The following is a 20,198-nucleotide window of genomic DNA, read 5'->3' on the forward strand; positions in this document are numbered from 1 at the left end:
AGATGACTGACCTGCTGTTACATTTTGCTCTTAAATTTCCTGTTTGCTCTGCCGCCTACTGCTGCGGAAGCAGCGGGGCAGTGAGTAGCCTAGTGAAGCAGTGAACCCCCCCCCCCCCCCCCCCCGTCCCCCTCCTCCCCGTCCCCTCCCCCGGCCAGCCAAGCAGCCAGCCCAGCAGCACACAGCAGCGCGTCCATGGGACACTGAGGACTTCATCTGGATACCCGGAGCAACGTATTGGTTTTATCGGCTCGGCTTTTTTTGTATCGTGGTTCGAAGGAACTTTTTTCAAACGCATTAACATTTACAAACTTTCACTTATGGTTCGCGAGTATGTGGTCAAGTTGTGGTTTCTCTCGCGGAAACACCGTTGTGATGGTGGCGGTGGTGCTGCTGCTGGAAGGTAAGGTTCATCATCAGCATTACATCCAACATAAAGACACCTCAAGGTGATGTTGGGAATACTTTTCAATACATGTTGTCCTTTAGTCTTCATTCACATATTTCATTAAATGAAGATAAATACAAAGAAATAAAATACTTTTTTTATGTTTACTTACTTTAAACCCGTAGCCTACATCAAATATTAAGTTATGGGCCTATAAAGAGTCAGATCAGTGCAAAGTTCTCTTCCAATTAAACATTTAGCCTACTGCTTGCCCCAAAACTGCTTTTTGTGAATGTGGATGATGGTTACAGGTTCATTTTTACGTTTGTACGGATTAAGACATGCAGTAAATATGTTCCTTTCACCGTGATATAGGCCTAACCACAGGTTTTCTACAAACAAACACAAATATAGTTTTTTGTTTGGGGGGCGTTAAGAGAAAAATCCAGAAAAGGGAAGATTATATGGGCTTGAACAAGCAGGGCCAGTTGGCTTTGATTGTAGATGTCAAAGGTGAAATATGTTTAAAATTCGTTTAATGTGTAAAATCAAATTTCCATGCTAAATTGTGGCTACCTGAAGCTGAGTTTTAAGGATTTTCTTGTAGCCTATCTGAAAACACATGGACACCAATGCCAGCACTGTTATGTGTTGCAGAAAGTGATACTTGGACTGCAACTGGCTGTTATGCATGGTATGGCACATTGGTCAAATGAATACAGCCATATATCATAATATCATAATCCCATTCACAATCCCAGAGCCCAACTGTACCAACACTGTCCTGCCTGCAAGCTATATTTAAATTGTCTCTCATAGCTCAGGAGCGTGCAAATCCAAATGCGTAGCAAGTATGTAAGATGTGAGGCTTGGACAAATATACTGTATATCCAACTTTGTGGAAAACTTGAATTTATTTTTGGATTTAAAAATAGTCCTAACAGAAAACATTTTAAAATGCTGCCATCAAACTGTAGAATAAGAAGGTCAAAGTGAGATCATCATCACAGTCTTCAAGAACTGATGTTTGAAATGAGGGTGTTCATTTTAATGTTAATTGGTCAGTGCTGTTAAATGACTGCAAAAGGGGCCTTAAAGTATCAACAAACAAGGTCTGTCTAATTGCCAGGAGAGTTGATGAATCTATAAATGCAGATTATAAGGTGGTGTGAATGTTCTCTGGTTAATTTCCAATATGACAGACAGATATAATTGTCAGTGGAAATGGGCTGATAGATGTTAAAACCCCCACTACACTAAAGATGATTGTCCTATCACATACCTTACAATATTGAAATCTCACGTCTTCCTTGTTCTGCACATATGTTCATTGAAGCTGGCTCTTCATCTCATATTTTTTGTTGACCATAGTGTGATTTGGCATGTCAAGGAGATGATGAAATCTACACCCTACATAATAGTGGAACCCCTCACCTGCCTCAGTGGAAAACAAAAGACCTACACTCGTACAGAGAGGTGAAGAGGCAAGCTGCAGGCAGGTGTGCAGCAGCTGCTCCTATCTCTGGACAAACACAGGCTGTTTGTTTTCTTTAGGAAAATATCGCCTGTTAGAAGACTGCACACACCATTTAAATTGCAGGTTTGACGTTGACTGCCCTGAAAGCAACACATCTGATTGATTTGGCTGACAGTAAATGTTATTTTTGACTGCTGTTTGTCCTTAAGAATAATACAGTTCTCCACTGCACTTACAAATATCTAAATTAACCAGAATGGTTTTATTTTTGGATATTTTCTCAGGGTAATGAGAAATGTAGGCTATACATACTGTGACTGATTAGTTCATTTAGATTTTATTTTTTGATGTCACCAAGAAGCATTTGGATTATACTGTAGATCAAGAAGGATATATATATATATATATATATTTATATATATATATATATATATATATATATATATATATATATATTCGATGGTGTTTTTATTTTAAATGGAGGCATAGGGTGATTCTCATGGACGTGTTAATTAGTAGGTAAACAAAATACTAAAAGTTGAAACTCAATTGTACCTTTCATGACTAAACTCAGGGAAAGCCTTTATCAAAATTAAGCAAATCTTCTTCACAAACACTTAATTCATCATTTCCCCAAGAAGAGGCACACGTGTTTTCACATAAAAGTATGGATCTGTTTATCTTCCATTGTGACATTTAGCTTTTACCATTCTTTGCACTCAGACCTTCAAAATCTTAAGCAAGCATCCCCCTTTGACGATGCTACAAGAAATCCAGGGTCTGCTGCTGGTTTTCTATGTCCTCACTTCAGAACAATTACTTTCATCAGCATCTTTTGCTTTTGAGAAGGGCCAGACCAATAAATCCCATGTGATTTGTGTTGCTATTTGATTTAGCTCCTTATTACATTATGATGTCGTAAAGCTTTTGTTTTGTGCTGTTCATGGATGCATTAAATCTTGTCAGTTTTCCACCACTGACACTACCTCTATTTTAATATAATTGGTTAACATCAAGATAAAAACATTTTTTGATGCAGATGTTCTCCTTCATCATCTGTGAACAGCGTTGCTTCCCCTGTGATGGGCAATAAGAAAGCACTGGATCACTAATATTACACAGGCATTGATTAGTGTTTAGTTTTTTAAAGTTTAAAGATTTTAAACTTGATTTGAAGAAATTGTGACAACAAATACACAAATGTAACTTCTGACACCTTGCCAACCTCATGAGCTCTACCCATATCTCACCCTATCCCTCCACAGACAGTAAGCTACAATTGCTAAGCTTATCAAAGATAGTTTTTATGATAGAACAATTCAATTCAAATTAAAATATGCTGTCTTTTGTAAATGAAGCTAAAGCCTATTGGAAGAGTCAGTAAAAAAAAGTAGCATCATCCCTCAAAGATTTATTACAATTTCAGCCTTTCAAGGTTTACATTTTGCCACTTTGTTTTCAATGCAAATTTGCTAAAATATTTACCAAGATGCATTTAAAATCATATTATATATATCTTTTCCAAAACAGACAGGTGTGCTTTATAAATATCATATCAGCTTGATGGACGCCTTCATTATTAGCCTACTGCCATTGCTTAGACTCCCAACCTCTAACTGATAACAATCATTTAGTGATGCTGCGTTGCATGGATGCTGCTCCTACCTGTCAAAGCTCTCTGTCTGATCCTCTAGTCAGTTCAGGGTCACGCTTCCCTCTAGTGCACGGATATAATCTAATTTGCTGTGGTGAAAGGACAAAGAGACATTGATTGAGATTTCGCCCCTGGGGCATTTAGTCCTCTCGTTTCACATGGGTCTTGACAAGTTATTTTCCAGTCGCCTAGCGATGCATGCTGTGTTTGACCCAACAAAACAGAGAACAAGCCTAGCTCATTTGATGTCACTGGTTGTGTGACTGCAGAAGTGGATGTAGGTGAACGTAGAATTTTTGCAAGCTGTTGATGCTAACAGTATAAGTCTAAAATGTAAAAATTGAATCTGAAATATAATTCAGGTTATATTTTTTTTTTATCCCACCCTGGAATCTCTCAAAGTTCATTTGTTTAATCATTTACTAATTGAAGTAGACAAACATATTGGAAATGATTCTGCCTTTGACTCCTACCATCTCTACTACCAGAAACTCAGAGAGCTTCACTTCCAAATATGCTGGAAGTATATGGTGGCTCATAATATACAGCTGTATCAAACATTTAATAGCAAATCACATAAGTCATCTTAACAATGTTCTGATAGTTGGATTGAAATATTTAATGTTCAAATCCAAAACAACCGTTAAATGGCGAAGTAGAAATAAAAATAATTTATTTTTTGAAGTGGTTTACTGGTTTCAAATTCCCATCAAACTCAGCTGTCATAACAAGCAAATGTTAGCATGCGAAACTACAATAAATCAATCAATCTTTATTATTTGTATAGCGCCAATTCATTACTCATTGTTATGTTACAAAAACCCAGCGTTAATCCATCATGAGCGTAGCACTTCATTTTAGCTGAAGTTACAATGGCAGAGAGGCAGAAACCTCGGGCAAATCGGCTCATGATCAATCAATCAATCAATCAATTTTTATTTGTATAGCGTCAACTCATAACAAGTGTTATCTCGAGACACTTTACAAGAAGCAGGTAAAATACCTTACTCTTTGTCTGTTAACATTACAAAAGAGCAGGTAAAAGACCTTACTCATTGTTATGTTACAAAAAGCAGGTAAAAGACCTTACTTATTGTTATGTTACAAAAAGCAGGTAAAAGACCTTACTCATTGTTATGTTACAAAAAGCAGGTAAAAGACCTTACTCATTGTTATGTTACAAAAAGCAGGTAAAAGACCTTACTCATTGTTATGTTACAAAAAGCAGGTAAAAGACCTTACTCATTGTTATGTTACAAAAAGCAGGTAAAAGACCTTACTCATTGTTATGTTACAAAAAGCAGGTAAAAGACCTTACTCATTTTTATGTTACAAAAGCAGGTAAAAGACCTTACTCATTGTTATGTTACAAAGATCCGGCCTATCCATCATGAGCACTTTAGCAAAGCAGCAAAAGTTACAGTGGTCAGCTCATGAGCTCATGACGAAACAGTCTTCACAGGACTAGACTGCGCCGGGCTTGGAAGAGGATAGGGGGAGAGATGGGATAAGATGCAGGAAGAGGGATAGGGAGCAAGGGGGTGGGGGGAGGCAAGCCGTCCATCAACAATCCGGTGGGGAGGGGGTTTGTTCTGGCAAGCCGTCCAAATGATGAACAGACATCTACCGAAACTGTGCCGGGCTTGAAAATGGGATAGGGGGAGATGGGATAAGATGCAGGAAGAGGGATAGGGAACAAGGACATAATTCGCTTGACAATATGCTAACCATCACAATGTTATTGTAATTATCAAGTGATCATTTTTGCATAATGGTAATAGGCATTTATCTCTCAAATCTGTTGTGCATGAGTATAGCTTTGCAGAGCTGCCATCAAGAATGTCACCTCTCTTGGAAAGCCGTGAGGGGTCTGTTGTTCTTGGCCTTGCTTGTACAGGTTTTCTTTATTTGGATGTTGTTAGTAGGACAGATCACAATAATAATAGCATTTGAAAAAGTCAACAAAATCCAATATAACTAGTTGGTTAGATGTATTTTGCCACAGGCAGCTAAGGTATCTGCCTATACTTGTGTTGTTTATAAATCTGATGGCATTCACATCCAGAGATGTTTTGTCAAAGCAGAGACTACCTCATCAAACATTGTCTGGAGCTCTATAATTTACCACATGTTTAATTTAGATACAATTTCATTCCAACAGGATTTCTTAAACTGCATTTGTAGGTTAACTAACCCCTAAGGGGATGATCTATTAGATTTCTTAATGACTGGTGAACATAGTCCATTGAATCTCAGCTCTTCTATTCTCTAAGAGGTAATGTGATTACATTATAGGGTTATTGATTAGGATGTTACTATATGCGTCATGGCACTCTAAGTAATCTACCTGCAGCTTGACTTCCTTTTTCCAAACTGCCATCAAATTTTGTATTGCTTTGATGAAAAGTTTGTTGAATGCATCATCATGCCAGGAAATTACTTTCTTTCCTTATTACACTATGTTGTTTAGAGATTGAAAGAATCACATTCCAGGCTATATTAAATCTAGATTATGGATCCAGATTGCCAAAGCGATCATTCATAATGGCACAGGAGACCAAGAGGCCATTTTGATAATTATAGTTTTTATAAATTGAAATAAAGCGGAGTTCAGCTTTTCGGTTAATTTAGTCCTTGACGAGTACTACTCCTATAAATGTTACATCTTTGGAAGCAGAGTAATCATGAAAGGTTTCAGAGTGAAGTTACATTGATTGAATTTGTATCAACATGATCCAAATAGGTACTTTTTATATTATAATATTTCCCTGTTGTGGGATAAATAAAGGATTATCTTATCTTATCTTATCTTACAATACTCTTCAATACTTCTAGCTGCAACCGCTTTATAATTGTTAGATTATTCGTAAATGCATGTCGAGGGACTCAAATGTTGTATTGGCCATGAAATGAAATATGTGCAGTAGATGTTATAATTGTGTGGCTATGCAATTACCCAAGTGTTTTCATCATATGAATCAGAGATGATTTAATGCATGCAGCCATCAGCCTTGCTCTAGTCTTGTCAGTGGAATACAATCAGCATCATCAATGATTAGTAGAGTTATTGATTAGCCTGATACATGGCTGTTTGTTACCAGAGACAGATGCAGTTCAAGTTGACCTTGGGAATAGAAAGGGCACGGGACTGAGCTCCTGCCATACAAGCTCCTGTTTACCAACAAGATTATTGAGAATTGTCACACAGTGAGATTAGTGAGATTGTCATACAGTTTTCACAGCTGACATGGATGCTCAGTAAGGATGTCTGGGTGAGACTTTCAGACCTGCTCTGTAAGTTGAATTAGCAAGCCTTTGGGTTAGTGTAGCACATGAGCTCATAGCTGGTAAATCTATCAGCCGAAGCACACATTGAGCTAATTGAGTTTTTGTCTTTGTCTGGGACAACATAAAGGGCACCGCACCCTCTCAGCTCTGAGCCAGTCCTAGACTCACCTTGAATGACTGAGCTCATGATTTCGGGTTTTCCTGATGAGCATGTGTCCTTTTTGCCTTTCAACAGTTAAAATATTAAAATTGAAACATGAAATATTTGACATAAGAAAAGTGCTATGATCAAATGCTATCGGGAAGAACATATGCGTACAGTTGAGTAAGAGGGTTTACAATTGTTTTTTTTGTTTGTTTTTTTACAGATGATGTATGATTTCAAATTCACTACCTACTCAGTACATGATATTTGTTGTAAACACAGACTGCTAAAACAGTCATCCTGTTCAAACACTATCATTGTTTGCAAAATAATGATACTATAGCTTTTGAAGAAATTACAGTTAATGTAAAAATTCAGTTTTGTATGATTCTAAGGCTGCTGATGCCCTGCTTATGATGTTATTGTTTACACACTTTGAGTTAAGGGGGTCAGGCTGTTCCCAAATAAGTATGCTTTTTACATCATCAATCAATCAGTCAATCAATCAATCAATCAATTTTTATTTGTATAGCGTCAACTCATAACAAGTGTTATCTCGAGACACTTTACAAGAAGCAGGTAAAAGACCTTACTCATTGCTATGTTACAAAAAGCAGGTAAAAGACCTTACTCATTGTTATGTTACAAAGATACGGCCTATCCATCATGAGCACTTTAGCAAAGCAGCAAAAGTTACAGTGGTAAGAAAAAAACTGCCTTATTAAAAGGCAGTTTTTTCATGATGAAACAGCCTTCACAGACCTAGACTGCGCCGGGCTTGGAAGGGGATAGGGGGTAGTAGATGTAGACATGTAGACATGTAAATACATGATTGTTACAGAGATGTGAGAGCAATACCAAGACTAAAAATGATAATTTAACCTGCTCTGCATCTTTATATATCCAAACAGATATAAATGTCATTAGTATTATATTTCCGTCTTTCTTGTGCATCTTTCAGGGAAACCAAGGAAGGTGAGTCATGCTCTGTGCTCATCGTGGCTTCACGGATGCCATTATGCTAAGAGAGGCCTACTTGATCTATTAACTTAATCAGTTTTGATATAAACGGCTTGCTTTTGATTGGCATCACTCCTTGAAAGAAATTGAACTCCAAGGCCATTATTGTTAACATTTTTAGTTACCATTGGGTGCATCCTTTTGTTTACAGATCTGCTGTCTTCTTCTCTGTTTAATCATAATGTGTTCCTGAAATTATTTTTCTTAATGTCTGTTTAAAAAAAGAGAGAGTGTATATTGTCCTGGCTCTTAAAAATGCAACTGGATCCAGGAGCTCATGATCTCATGTACAAAAACAGCCTGATGATGAAAACGCTGCAGTTTTACAAAAAAACACAATTTACACGTGTGTGTGTGTGTGTGTGTGTGTGTGTGTGTGTGTGTGTGTGTGTGTGTGTGTGTGTGTGTGTGTGTGTGTGTGTGCGCGCGCGCGTGTGTGCGTGCGTGCATGTGTAGGATAATGGCTCCACCTAATGGCCATTTGAAGAATAGCAGTTTTACTATGAATTTGTATTAAAATGTATATTAGTACCAGATTTTTTCACATTAAAAATATCCAAAACATTTTTATTTTTTTTCGCTTTTTTGCTTCGATATATATCTATATTTTAGTCATTTCAGTTCTACTTGACCAAGTTTGATACCTATTAATGATGCAATTCTAAATTCACCTGACTCATTTTTAATTTTTCTAAGTAATGTGAATCATCTGCCTTTTTGATTTATGATTGTAGTCTCTAAGAACTAATGGTTAAATAATCATAATACTGATTATCAAGCTACGCCCGTGCCTGTTTAAATATAAAGATGAATTCTTATTTTTATTTTGTTGTATTATTTCCTGTGATTTGTTTAACTGTACCCATATTTTTGCCTCTATGTTTTTTTTCCATATCATTTTTCCAAGATATTTTTATGTTGCTCACTGTCTTAAGTATACTGCAATTTAACACAACCTTGTTAAGACATCCAACACCAACACAAGTGTGCACAAAACATTCTAAATCTTATCCAAATCGGCCCAAGTCTGAAAGGTTCTAACATGGTCGTGTTCAATTATTAAATGGAAAATCATAAAACTGAATCCCTCCATCATAGCAACAAACATGCAGCCTGGTGTTTGTTTCTCTCCCTGAAGACCTTTTTTTAAAGGGCTGCAGCTTTCCTGGGTGTATGTACATCCTTCAGGAAGGACAGCCTTAATTTATCCATCAGCCAGGCCTCCTATCATCCAACCCCCACAAAATTCAATCAATGTCTGAAACCAGAGCAGTGGACTCAACTGCAGAACAGAAATAGAAAATCAAGTTTTGCTGCCTGCTAATAACATTAGTGCTTTCCCTAAATGGTTACCTACCGTCATTAAAGAGGAAGACAGCAGGGATATAATTACAGGAGAAACACTCACATATCCATTTCCCTGTAAAACATTCCGACTGTATTGATTACCACAACAGACATGCTCCCATACTCCCATATGGCAGATAATGATTAATTCCTCAGCATATCATGTTATCGCTTGTAATGAAACTTCTCAAGGTGAAAACAAGGAGAATCAGAAGCCACATGGTTTGAACACAACATAAATGAATTAAACAAGCTGCTACTCCTTTCAATTTCTGTCAACTGTGAAGATGGAAAACATATAAGAGAAGACATTTTCAATTTGTGTTCTGACAGCATTATCAGCAGATATTATTCCACCAAAGAGAAGATGTCTGTCTAATGCTGTTATCCTGTCGTGTAATAGGTCACAGTCTTAGCTTTATTAGGCTTTATTTTCACAATGAAATCCTTGTTCATTGGGATATAATCAAATCTCCTTTTGACTCCCTTGGCTGACTGTTTTGTTAACATCTGGACAAATCATGTCTTATTTCTGCAGGGGCAACTGGGCTGTACTTCCCTCAGAATGAGTATATTGAGACGGTGTATGTTGGCCAGCAGGCAGGGACTCCTGTCCTTCAGGTCCATGCCATGCTGGACAGCCAATCTGAGCAGCCACATTTCTACCTGTGCTGGACAAGCCCTCTCAGACGGCCAGCATACAGCTCCTGGTTCAATCTGGACGTCAACACTGGAATACTATCCTTGAACAAAACCCTAGAGGAGAGTGACTTTGCATTACTATGTGAGTGGAATACAAGCATTGTAATGGTAATATATAGTCACATTTCAGTGCCAAATAGCTGCCATAAAGGAGAGCAATTCTAATGAATAAAGCCTTTGACTTTAGAATCATAATGTTATTGGTGGAATGAAAATGCTTCCCTTTGTTGATTTTGCTTTGTGTCTCATCAGCTCAAAAGTCATGGTCTGTAAAGAAGCTGTTGCTGCATGTCATGGTGTTACGGAGCTTCACCAAGAAGTCCCAGTGCATCAACAGAAACTCCCCTCGGATCATCCTGGACTTTGTCAACGCCACAATCCCTCAATGTGCTCAGACAGACATGAAGGAACTGTGCTTCCCACATAGAGACACCTCCAACCCACACATCATGGAGAACAGGTTCCCTGAGGCCCTCCGACAACTGAGACGTCTCACCAGGCTCAGCGTCTGCCCAAACTACACCATATCTTACACTGTGGAATCAGGTGAGAGGAATATACACTGTAGCATTAAGAAAAGAAAACTTCAGTTCTTTAGCAATAAGATGCACCATAACTCACTTAAAAAAAGTCAGAATTTGGCTGCTACAACCTTTGTTGGTCTGTTATGACTTTAATTGTAGTTCATTTTAGAAAGCTTTAGGTAAATGTTGCTTCTCCTACATTAGTTCAGCATTTTACAGTCAATTCAAGTCATTACACCAATATGTCATTTCTGAGTTAGTAAGTTCAGTATATTCAGTGGGACGATGTGCTTTTGTCCACAGACACCCCAGCTCCCTTTATTGTAAATGAGAACACCACAGAGCTGCTGGTGACTGCCTCATTGGACCGGGAAGAGAGTGAACGCTACAGGCTCCTGTTGGTTTGCACAGTCAGGACAGAAACAGTCATCACCAAGGTGGAAACATCACTGGATGTTTTTGTAAATGATGAGGACGATAATGCACCTTTTGTGAATGGATCAGACTCTGCAGATATTATCATCAGCTTTAATCGGACGAAGGTGAGAAAAATAAATCACTACATTTGAGTATTTGATGGGCACATTGTTAGATCGTTTTATTCCTTTACATCCTTTCCTGTTTTTCCCCATGCGCAGGGTGGCTCATTCGGGACACTGTTTGTCTTTGACAAGGATTTAACCCCCATCTATCCAATAGACCAGAGTCACAATAAGTATGTAGGGACTGTGCTTAATAGTGATCCATGGATAAAGGAAACATTTGATGTAAAAGGCACCTTTAGTGAAAAAAAAGCTGCTGATGGAGGCATTCGTGAGACTATTCACAACTACCGTAAGTGACCTGGAGCCACTTAAATGTTTCTGTTTTTATGGACACTGTTGTCTCCAACATACTTTTCATGTCTTCTGGTTCAAGAGCTTGTCCTGAAGAGGAACCTGTACGTGACGGAGAATCACACCCTCCAGCTGGACTATCTGGTCAATGACACCACCTACCCTGGTCCAGAGGGAACAGTGCTGCTTCACTTCAACGTCACCATCTTACCAGTGAAAATCCACTTTGCCAACATCACTCATATGTTCACATTGACACGCAGAGCGTCTACTTATGCTCAGGTAACATTACCTTCACTTCCTTTATGGCCCTATTTAAGCCCAGAGGCATCTGGGTATGCATTCTTCAAAGTTTATCACAAACATTTCTCAGAGGCCAGTGGGTATGTCAAAAGAAATATTGGTTGCTGGAAAGGGGCCTCCTCAAAAACTGGCCTTCAAGTCCCCTCTCAATGTATTTTCACTGTAAGTTGTAGGTGATGTACATTAGAAGGTAATAAAACTACACTTTATTTTATTGCTGAAACCATATTAAACAACTAAACAGTTGGCCAAAAGCTCTTACAGAGCATTAGACTATTGCCATCACCCCATCGAGGCCCAAAAAGGTCCCTGGTCTGATCCCATAAAGTTCAGAGTAAAGCCTTTGTGAAAGCAGATATTATATATTATATATATATATATATATATATAAACATGTTTCAAGATTATGTACAAAATAATCAGAAAAATACTTAAAAGTTGTGCTGAAAGGCAAAATAAAAATAAAATAAAATAAACAGTAACTGTCAATGTATGAAATAGTTGGTTCATCTCCTGCCTAACCCTTTACTTACTATATAATTTAGAAAAATGAGATGAGAAATTCTTTGGAGCATGGTAGGAGCAGAAATGTGTGAGGAGTTAGTCAGAGACAGAGATTAGAAATGTTATTCCTCAATGTTTTGCTGCAGATAAATCCTAACTTGTTTACTCTTGGTTGAGGGCAGGATTGAAACAGTAGATCAGAATCAGAAGAATCAGCTTTATTGGCTATGTATGCTTACACACACAAGGACACAGTCTTCAGTAACTGTGCTCTCAATGTACAAAAAGTACAACATTAAATATAAACATAATATAAGCAAAAAGACTAATATATACAAGGCGGCTCAATAAGACAATAGTGTAGTGGTGAGTAGGGGAGCACAAGTACTAGAGAGTGCAGTACCGTGGCAACCATCCGCAGCGCCATCTTGGTACATCAGATGGCAGTGTTGAGACATTTTTGACCTATGAGGAGCGATTCTTTTTTTATATATTGAATAAAATCTACAGCAGCAGCAGCAGCATTGATTTGTTTCATCAGTTCAGTGATATGGCTTAGTTTACAGCTATGTTTAAATGTGCAGTAGTTCTTTACTCAGCTCCTATGTGCCCTTAAATGTTCTTGCATTATACTCAAGTTGAATATTGTTATCTAATAAATCAAATGTCATCCCTTGTTAAATGTCCTCATAGGTTGGCAGAATATGTGTGGAAAACTGCCAGAAGTTTGATGGGTTCACTGTCACTTACCGGCTTGAGGTGGCCGATAAGAATGTGTCTGCTGATGTGCAGGCCTGCTACGCAGCTGTAAGCATCACCCAGGCCACAGATGAGATGTGGGGACTGCTCTATGTGAATGACTCAGAGGCACTGCGCAGGCCCGAATGCCAGGATTTGCAGTATCTAGTTGTAGCTCAGGAGCAGAACACACAGCTAGAGGCCAGCACGCAGATCCACATCATACTTGATGGTGAAGGTGAGACCCTCACAGCTGAGCTCTACTTTAAATTTCACAGATTTTAGGAGAGAAATTGTCCAATTCTTCACGTTATTATGCTTACAGCTCATGTCTGTGCTTATCTTAAATCAACATTTATAAACTGCGCCTTGCATGCTTATGTCTAAAGGCAAGATAAATAGTCCTAGTTTTCTTTGAAAGAGTGATCAAGGAGAAAATATTTATTTCTTATTCAATATGGAGTAAGCAACAAGCTGAGTCATTGCACATTCACATTCTTTAAATGTTTTTTTTTTTCATGTTGGATCATGTGTGTTTCTTGCATTCTTGCACATAGCCAACAAGGCCAGTCAGGGGGACCAGCCATTCCTGTCCTGTGCAGAAAATAGACATCGTGGAAAGTGTGAGTCTGTTCGAGGCCTTGGGGCAACAACAGGGAGATGCCAATGGAGGCAAGGCAATGAGAAAGGTGCATTTTATTTGATTAAAACTCAAAAACTATAACATCTTGCATCATTTTTTATTACATCAGTGAATCATACATGTATATATCATGAAATATATGAGACAGAGAGTAACTCTAACTACACCCTAATCAGTTGATCATTGCGCAAATGTCCCTTGATGGCAGTACGAACAACCCCATATGATGACTGAAGAAAGTCCTCACAGTGATGTTTTATTCCACCTTAAAGGTCTTTTTAAGTCAAACATTAAGACATTTCTCTCATATTCCTTTACAGTTATATCTGAGAATTACTCGACCTGTTCCCCTGACCTAAAGACATGTCCAGATGGTTTTTGTGATGCAATTGAAAGCAAAGATTCATCAATATGCCCACAAGACTGTACAAGTAAGAGAACACATGCCGTGCTTATCATCACACTAATAAACAAATAAAAGCTGCAAAGCCCTTATTTCTTACATGTATATACATGTAAGATTATTTTGTATGTTACTTTTTGACATTCTTAATTATTCTTAAGAGGAAACTGTAATCGGAGGACATGAACGAGGCTTGAGGAACGGGATCCAGGCTGGTTATGGAACCTGCTACTGCTATGCTGAGAGATGCTTCTGTGAGAAGGAAGATGTAGAGGGTGAGATATCATAAGATAGCATAAGATATCATAAGTCACTGCCTGTTATAAAGTCATATACTACATCTTCTCAAGAATCCCCCACGGGGGATCAATAAAGTTTATCTTTATCTTTATCTTTATTTCTGCTTTCCTGAAAAATTACGATTGTGCAATATTCTCTTCCCTAGAGACGATATGTGACGACATGTGTAAAACCATCATCGCCACAGCGTTGCTCCTGTCCTTCATCGTTTCAATCATCATGTCATCATATTTCATACATCGGTACCACAAGAACTCTCCTAAGCCCCCGATTGCCTCTGCTGAGATGACTTTCCGCCGGCCAGCTCAGGCCTACCCCATTAGCTTCCCTGCAAACAACATACGACGGGGCTCACAGGAATCCATTGAAACAGACACCTTTAAAATACCTGTAAGTTGCTTCGACAGCATGTGGCACGCTTTTCTGCGTTGTATATTGAATTTGTAAAGAAGTTGTTTTTTTTAAATAACAATGTTTTTCAACAGGAGGATCCTAAGTGGGAGTTTCCTCGTAAAAACCTTGTACTTGGCAAGACTTTGGGAGAAGGTGAATTTGGAAAAGTTGTCAAAGCAACAGCGTTCAGGCTTAAAGGAAAAGCTGGATACACTACTGTGGCTGTGAAAATGCTTAAAGGTAAGACAGACAGATAGCAGAAATGATGGGAAAGTAATTGTGTGTGAGGAGTGAATGTCTTCATCATTACAACCACTTCTCTTTCTCCATGATAGAAAATGCCTCCTACAGTGAGCTGCGTGACCTGCTGTCAGAATTTACTTTACTGAAGCAAGTCAACCATCCCCACGTCATAAAGATGTATGGAGCATGCAGTCAGGACGGTAAGACTTCAGTTTACCTGCCAAACATTCACATGTGTGTTGCACATGGAGTCTAAGTGCTTCCTTTCTCTGAATAGGCCCATTGTATCTGATTGTGGAGTATGCCAAGTATGGGTCACTGCGCAACTTCCTGCGGGAGAGTCGGAAAGTTGGCCCAAGTTATATGGGCAGGGATGCCAACCGAAACTCCAGCTACCTGGAGAACCCAGACGACAGGGCACTAACCATGGGTGACCTGATCTCCTTTGCATGGCAGATCTCCAGAGGCATGCAATACCTCGCAGAAATGAAGGTATAGCTCAAAAAGTGATACATTCATATTTTCCAAAAGAAATGTATTTTTTAGCTACGGTTTCTGCAAATATTCAAAAATGACAACCCAAGCTGTGCTTTGATTCAAATATTTATAAGAGTTGAAGAGCTTAGACAACTTATAGTGTTCTTTGTGGTCTGACAGCTTGTCCACAGGGACCTTGCAGCACGAAATGTCCTTGTAGCTGAGGGACGGAAGATGAAGATCTCAGACTTTGGCCTTTCCAGAGACGTGTATGAGGAGGACTCGTATGTTAAGAGGAGTAAGGTAAATGAGAAAGAAGTACTCATTTTATTGTATTTATCAAAATCTTGAAATTAATACTAACATGGTCTCTCTCTGTTCTCCAGGGCCGTATACCTGTTAAATGGATGGCAATAGAGTCCTTGTTTGATCACATTTACACAACACAAAGTGACGTGTAAGTTCGAACAGCATTTACAGGGAAAACTAAGTTTGAAAATACACTCATCGGATTTCTTCCTGGAAGTCAGATCAGAAGATTGAAACTACTTTTGTATCTGTATGATAATCAATGGTTAGCTTTGCCTAGCAAAATGACTTAGAAACAAATGTGAAACAGCAAAGCTTGGTTTAATGATAACAGGATCAGCTCACAGCCTTTTATAAGAATACATTTTACCACTACATTATCATCTATAATGAACATCAAAAACAAAAACAATGATTGTAAACGGTAAAACCATAGTGCAAAGGAGGCTAGAGAGATAAAGATATTGTGTGAGTGTTTGCTTTTTACACACAAAGTAGATCTATTTAGTAGTGTCCATAGATTTGTGAATAACAGTAATTATATTCTTATTTGATTTTATTTGTAAATCTAAACATTAAAGTAAAAAACAACAAAATTGTTATAAATAGCTACAGTGGATTTGCCAGTGTTATAGCAAAGGGATTGTCCTGACACAGTATGATTAGACACACAGCTCTGTTCATGCTATGGTAAAGAAACTGTCACTGTTTCTGGTTCTCTTGGCATAGATTGCTCTATTACAGAACCAGGCCAGAGAGGCGATCAGGCACAGAGCCAGGCTTCATGCTTTCTTGGTTCAACTGTTAATGCATAGTGAAGCTTAGACTATATAAACATATCTACTTATTTAACTGTGGGCAGAAAACTACATAATGGGATTTCCCAAATTGTTGCATTAATAGTATTGAACAGATTTTTACCTTCTTTATTGAATGAAATACTCTTATGAGTTCATGTATTTACTTCCAGCTGGTCCTTTGGTGTGCTGTTGTGGGAGATAGTGACCCTTGGAGGAAATCCATATCCAGGTATTGCTCCTGAACGCCTGTTCAACCTACTTAAGACTGGCTACAGGATGGAGAGACCAGAGAATTGCTCGGAGGAAATGTGAGCCCCATTTTGTTATTTTCCATTATCTCCTTGTTTCTACTGAGCGCATTAACTCCCATTCACCTTGTTAATCAGTCAGTGGTAAATAAGGAATGTTTTGAGGATGAAAGATACTTACACCATTGTTAAACATTTTCCTGTAGGTATAACCTCATGCTTCGATGCTGGAAGCAAGAAGCAGAGAAGAGGCCGACATTCTCAGACATCAGCAAAGAACTGGAAAAGATGATGGTGAAAAGCAGAGTATGGTGATGCTATATAATACCATATATTAAATTAATCTGGTCTTTCCATTCTTAAAAGGCTCAGCTGGTAATATATTACCACTCCTGGTTTTATAGCAGGCCCAAAGTAAGTCAGTTTTAATGGACAGTATTAGGGCTTGCTGGTTAGCATCATGTACACATGGACACTAGCTGTCTAACTCTACTTCACAATGAGCCACTCCTCCAGGATGCTTAACATACTATAACAAGTGTTTCAAAGGTAATCCTGAAAATGAGGCCTTGGGCGGAATAATCACAGCACATACCAGTCAAGCTCCTGCTGTTGAATTGAGGCTAATAATAGAGAAGTTAAGGACAAGGGGATGCTGAAACTCCAAGAATGCAGCAAGCTTGTTCTTGGTCTTTATTTAAGTTGATATGTCACTTAATGTAACAAGTAAAGGGGATTCATACATCAAAAAAACTACAGGATCATTTTCAGTAGACCTCACTGGATGTTTTCTGACATTTAGTCTAAGCACCCTGTCCTAGCCCCCCACCCCCCTACCCCATTCCCAGTAATCAACCTAATCACACCTTCATCTGCTTCTGTCAGGATTACCTGGACCTTGCGGCATCCACCCCAGCAGATGCCCTGCTGTACGATGACGCCCTCTCTGAAGAGGACACACCACTTGTGGACTGTAATAACGCCCCCCTCCCTCGAACCCTTCCCTCCACATGGATTGAAAACAAGCTCTATGGTAGAATCTCCCATGCATTTACTAGATTTTAGGAACAGAACACAAAACATAGGCTCAGTTTTTTTTCCACAAAGTTGTCTTTAGCTTTTTCAAAGTCAAGTCTCTGTGACTTTGATCTAGGCATTTCTTTTGCTGACATAGCTCCCATTTCATTATAAATGAGAGGTTCAGTGAAAAAAAAGATTGTGTCGTGACCTCTTTTTTTAGTTTGGACCTGCTTCTAATGTACATGATGCTCACTAAAATGCTTTAATGTAAATATTGAATATACAATTCATTTGAATTTAAATAGCACTGCTAATACTCATGCTTCATGTGCATTTATTTAAGAACATTTTATAATCCATCACATTTCCATTTCATTATTTATTTTTTATTGGAGGAGTGTAACATTGAAACAGGTCCTTGCTTAATCAATTACTTAAAATGTTTTTTAATTTCAGAATGTCTTAAATGTCCTGACTTTTTAATGTGTATATTAGCTATTGATGATATCACAATGCTGAACAGAGAAACAGTAAAGCTCTTGAATGCCATTCTCTGGTGAGATCCATTTTAAATCAATAACTTATTGTCAGTTTGTATTTTTGAATAGCTACTCGAAGGCAGCTACAGGTCAAATACACAGTCATGAATAGCCTCTAAATCTTACCAAAAAAAAGATATTGCGTCTAACTTTATGCAGCATATACAAATCTCTAACTTTGCATACATGTAATAAATCAAATGCAGCCCTTCGAGTCATGTCAGTACTTGTTTTAGAGAGATACAGAGTTTGAATTAAGAGCCTTACTGTACACTGTTGATCTTTCCCTGAGTTCAGAAAAATGATATGTTCTTATTTTTAGGCATGTCATACCCGAACTGGCCAGAGAAGAGCCCGGTACCGCTCATCAGACATGATGCCACTAATCCAGTCTTTACAAGATATGCCAATGATAGTGTTTATGCAAACTGGATGGCTTTGCCTTCACCCGCAAAAGCTGTGGACAAGCTTGATAGCTAAAGACAAACCAACTCTGTTGAAGAGATAACTGATTGGGAGATATGTATATTTCTAAAAGATTGTATATATGTTATCTGATACTAAAGTTGGTCCTTTCTATTTCTGTTGCACGGGTATTCAACAGGTAAACTGGGGTCATTTAAATGCAAAAGCAGCAGATATAGGCCATGCTTTATTCAGCTCTTCAGTACGTCAATTATTACCTCACAGATCATGTTGGCCAAGTAATTCCACTGCATGACTGTTGTACCAGATTGTATGCCAGTGTAAATGTTTTTAAGTGCCTGTGCTGCTTCTACAATAGTCTCAAAATACTAAAGTGTGACTGAAGATTTCATTCCAGCCCAGGAATTAAATGGGACATCTTTACCCTCACCTGTTGTAGACAGCAGGAGTTGAGTGGACAAAAGCATAATGTTGAACATGTTCTGAAATGTAAAGTTTCTACTTTAGAAGATTGTGCCCCTCAAAATGTCAAAGACCTTTTTTGTGTTTCTCCCACGAGATGATTCAAAACTGATCTTGCCAAAGAAAGTAAAACAGACATGTTTAGTGCACAGTCATCGTGTACCTTGTTTGTTTATTTTTGTATATCACAATATCACCTTGTGAGTGCTACTCCAGTGTAAGGACATAAGACTAAATGTAGGTTGTGACCATGTCTTGTGTCAGACTACTGGTCAATTTTTGATTCACTGTAATGGCAATCTTTGTGGAAAAAGTATGATGTGAACTAACAAGTGTTATCACTACTATGTTGGTTTAATTTGATTTTGTTCCAATTAATAATAAACATTGATAATGTGCAGTATGTGTGTTTACCTCATATGTCCAAAAAAGGTTCTAGTTGTTTATAACAATGATACAAAGCAACTTATTTTTGGCATTTCACACAAATTGGGCAGCTGTGACTCACTGGTAGAGTGGGTCATCTCTTAATAGGAAGGTTGGCAGTTTGATCCCCAGCTCTTAAGTATACACATCGTAGTGTCCTTAGAAAAGACAATGAAACCCACATTATAGAAACCTTGTTTCTTTTATCCTGAAGGCATAGCCATATGTGAATGTGTGAAGGTGTTTGGGACTTTTTAGGTTTAGTATGTGCTGATATTTCAGTGTAACAATTGAATGGCCTCTTTGTTATTTATGAAAAATAATAGTAGGCATAGTTTTTAAGATGCTGACATCAGTTTTAGGGGGGTACGAATAAAATATAGACAAAATATTATACCCACCACACCCATGTATGTTTTTTGGTGATTCTGCTTCCCTTAGAATGATTTGATAAAGGATATTATCCACCGTACTGTATTGACAGCAGATGCGATTCATGGACATTACCAAGATCTCTCTTTTTAGAGTAATATAAATCCGATTCAGCTAATCTGTTGTCACAGATCAGTTTGTGTTTACAAGT

The 20,198-nt window shown here is 38.2% G+C and overlaps 1 protein-coding gene across 2 annotated transcripts; it reads left to right on the forward strand.

Moving 5' to 3' along the window:
• Positions 1–211: 211 nt before the first annotated feature.
• Positions 212–19,592, forward strand: ret (ret proto-oncogene receptor tyrosine kinase). 2 transcript variants are annotated; one of them, XM_061040932.1, is made up of 20 exons: positions 212–403; positions 9,858–10,103; positions 10,274–10,567; positions 10,849–11,087; positions 11,184–11,379; positions 11,464–11,663; positions 12,882–13,164; positions 13,484–13,615; positions 13,890–14,000; positions 14,134–14,247; positions 14,418–14,662; positions 14,758–14,905; positions 15,001–15,108; positions 15,186–15,400; positions 15,566–15,688; positions 15,772–15,842; positions 16,665–16,802; positions 16,949–17,048; positions 17,628–17,775; positions 18,624–19,592. In XM_061040932.1, the coding sequence occupies exons 1-20, from the start codon at positions 334–336 to the stop codon at positions 18,779–18,781; spliced, it is 3,339 nt and encodes a 1,112-aa protein (XP_060896915.1). In that variant the 5' UTR covers positions 212–333; the 3' UTR covers positions 18,782–19,592. The 2 variants fall into 2 exon arrangements, with proteins under 2 accessions (XP_060896915.1, XP_060896916.1); XM_061040933.1 differs by having other exon boundaries at positions 16,949–17,036.
• The last annotated feature ends 606 nt before the right edge of the window (positions 19,593–20,198 follow it).

The sequence above is a fragment of the Labrus mixtus genome, chromosome 6, assembly GCF_963584025.1.
Source record: "Labrus mixtus chromosome 6, fLabMix1.1, whole genome shotgun sequence".
Classification (NCBI taxonomy): domain Eukaryota; kingdom Metazoa; phylum Chordata; class Actinopteri; order Labriformes; family Labridae; genus Labrus; species Labrus mixtus.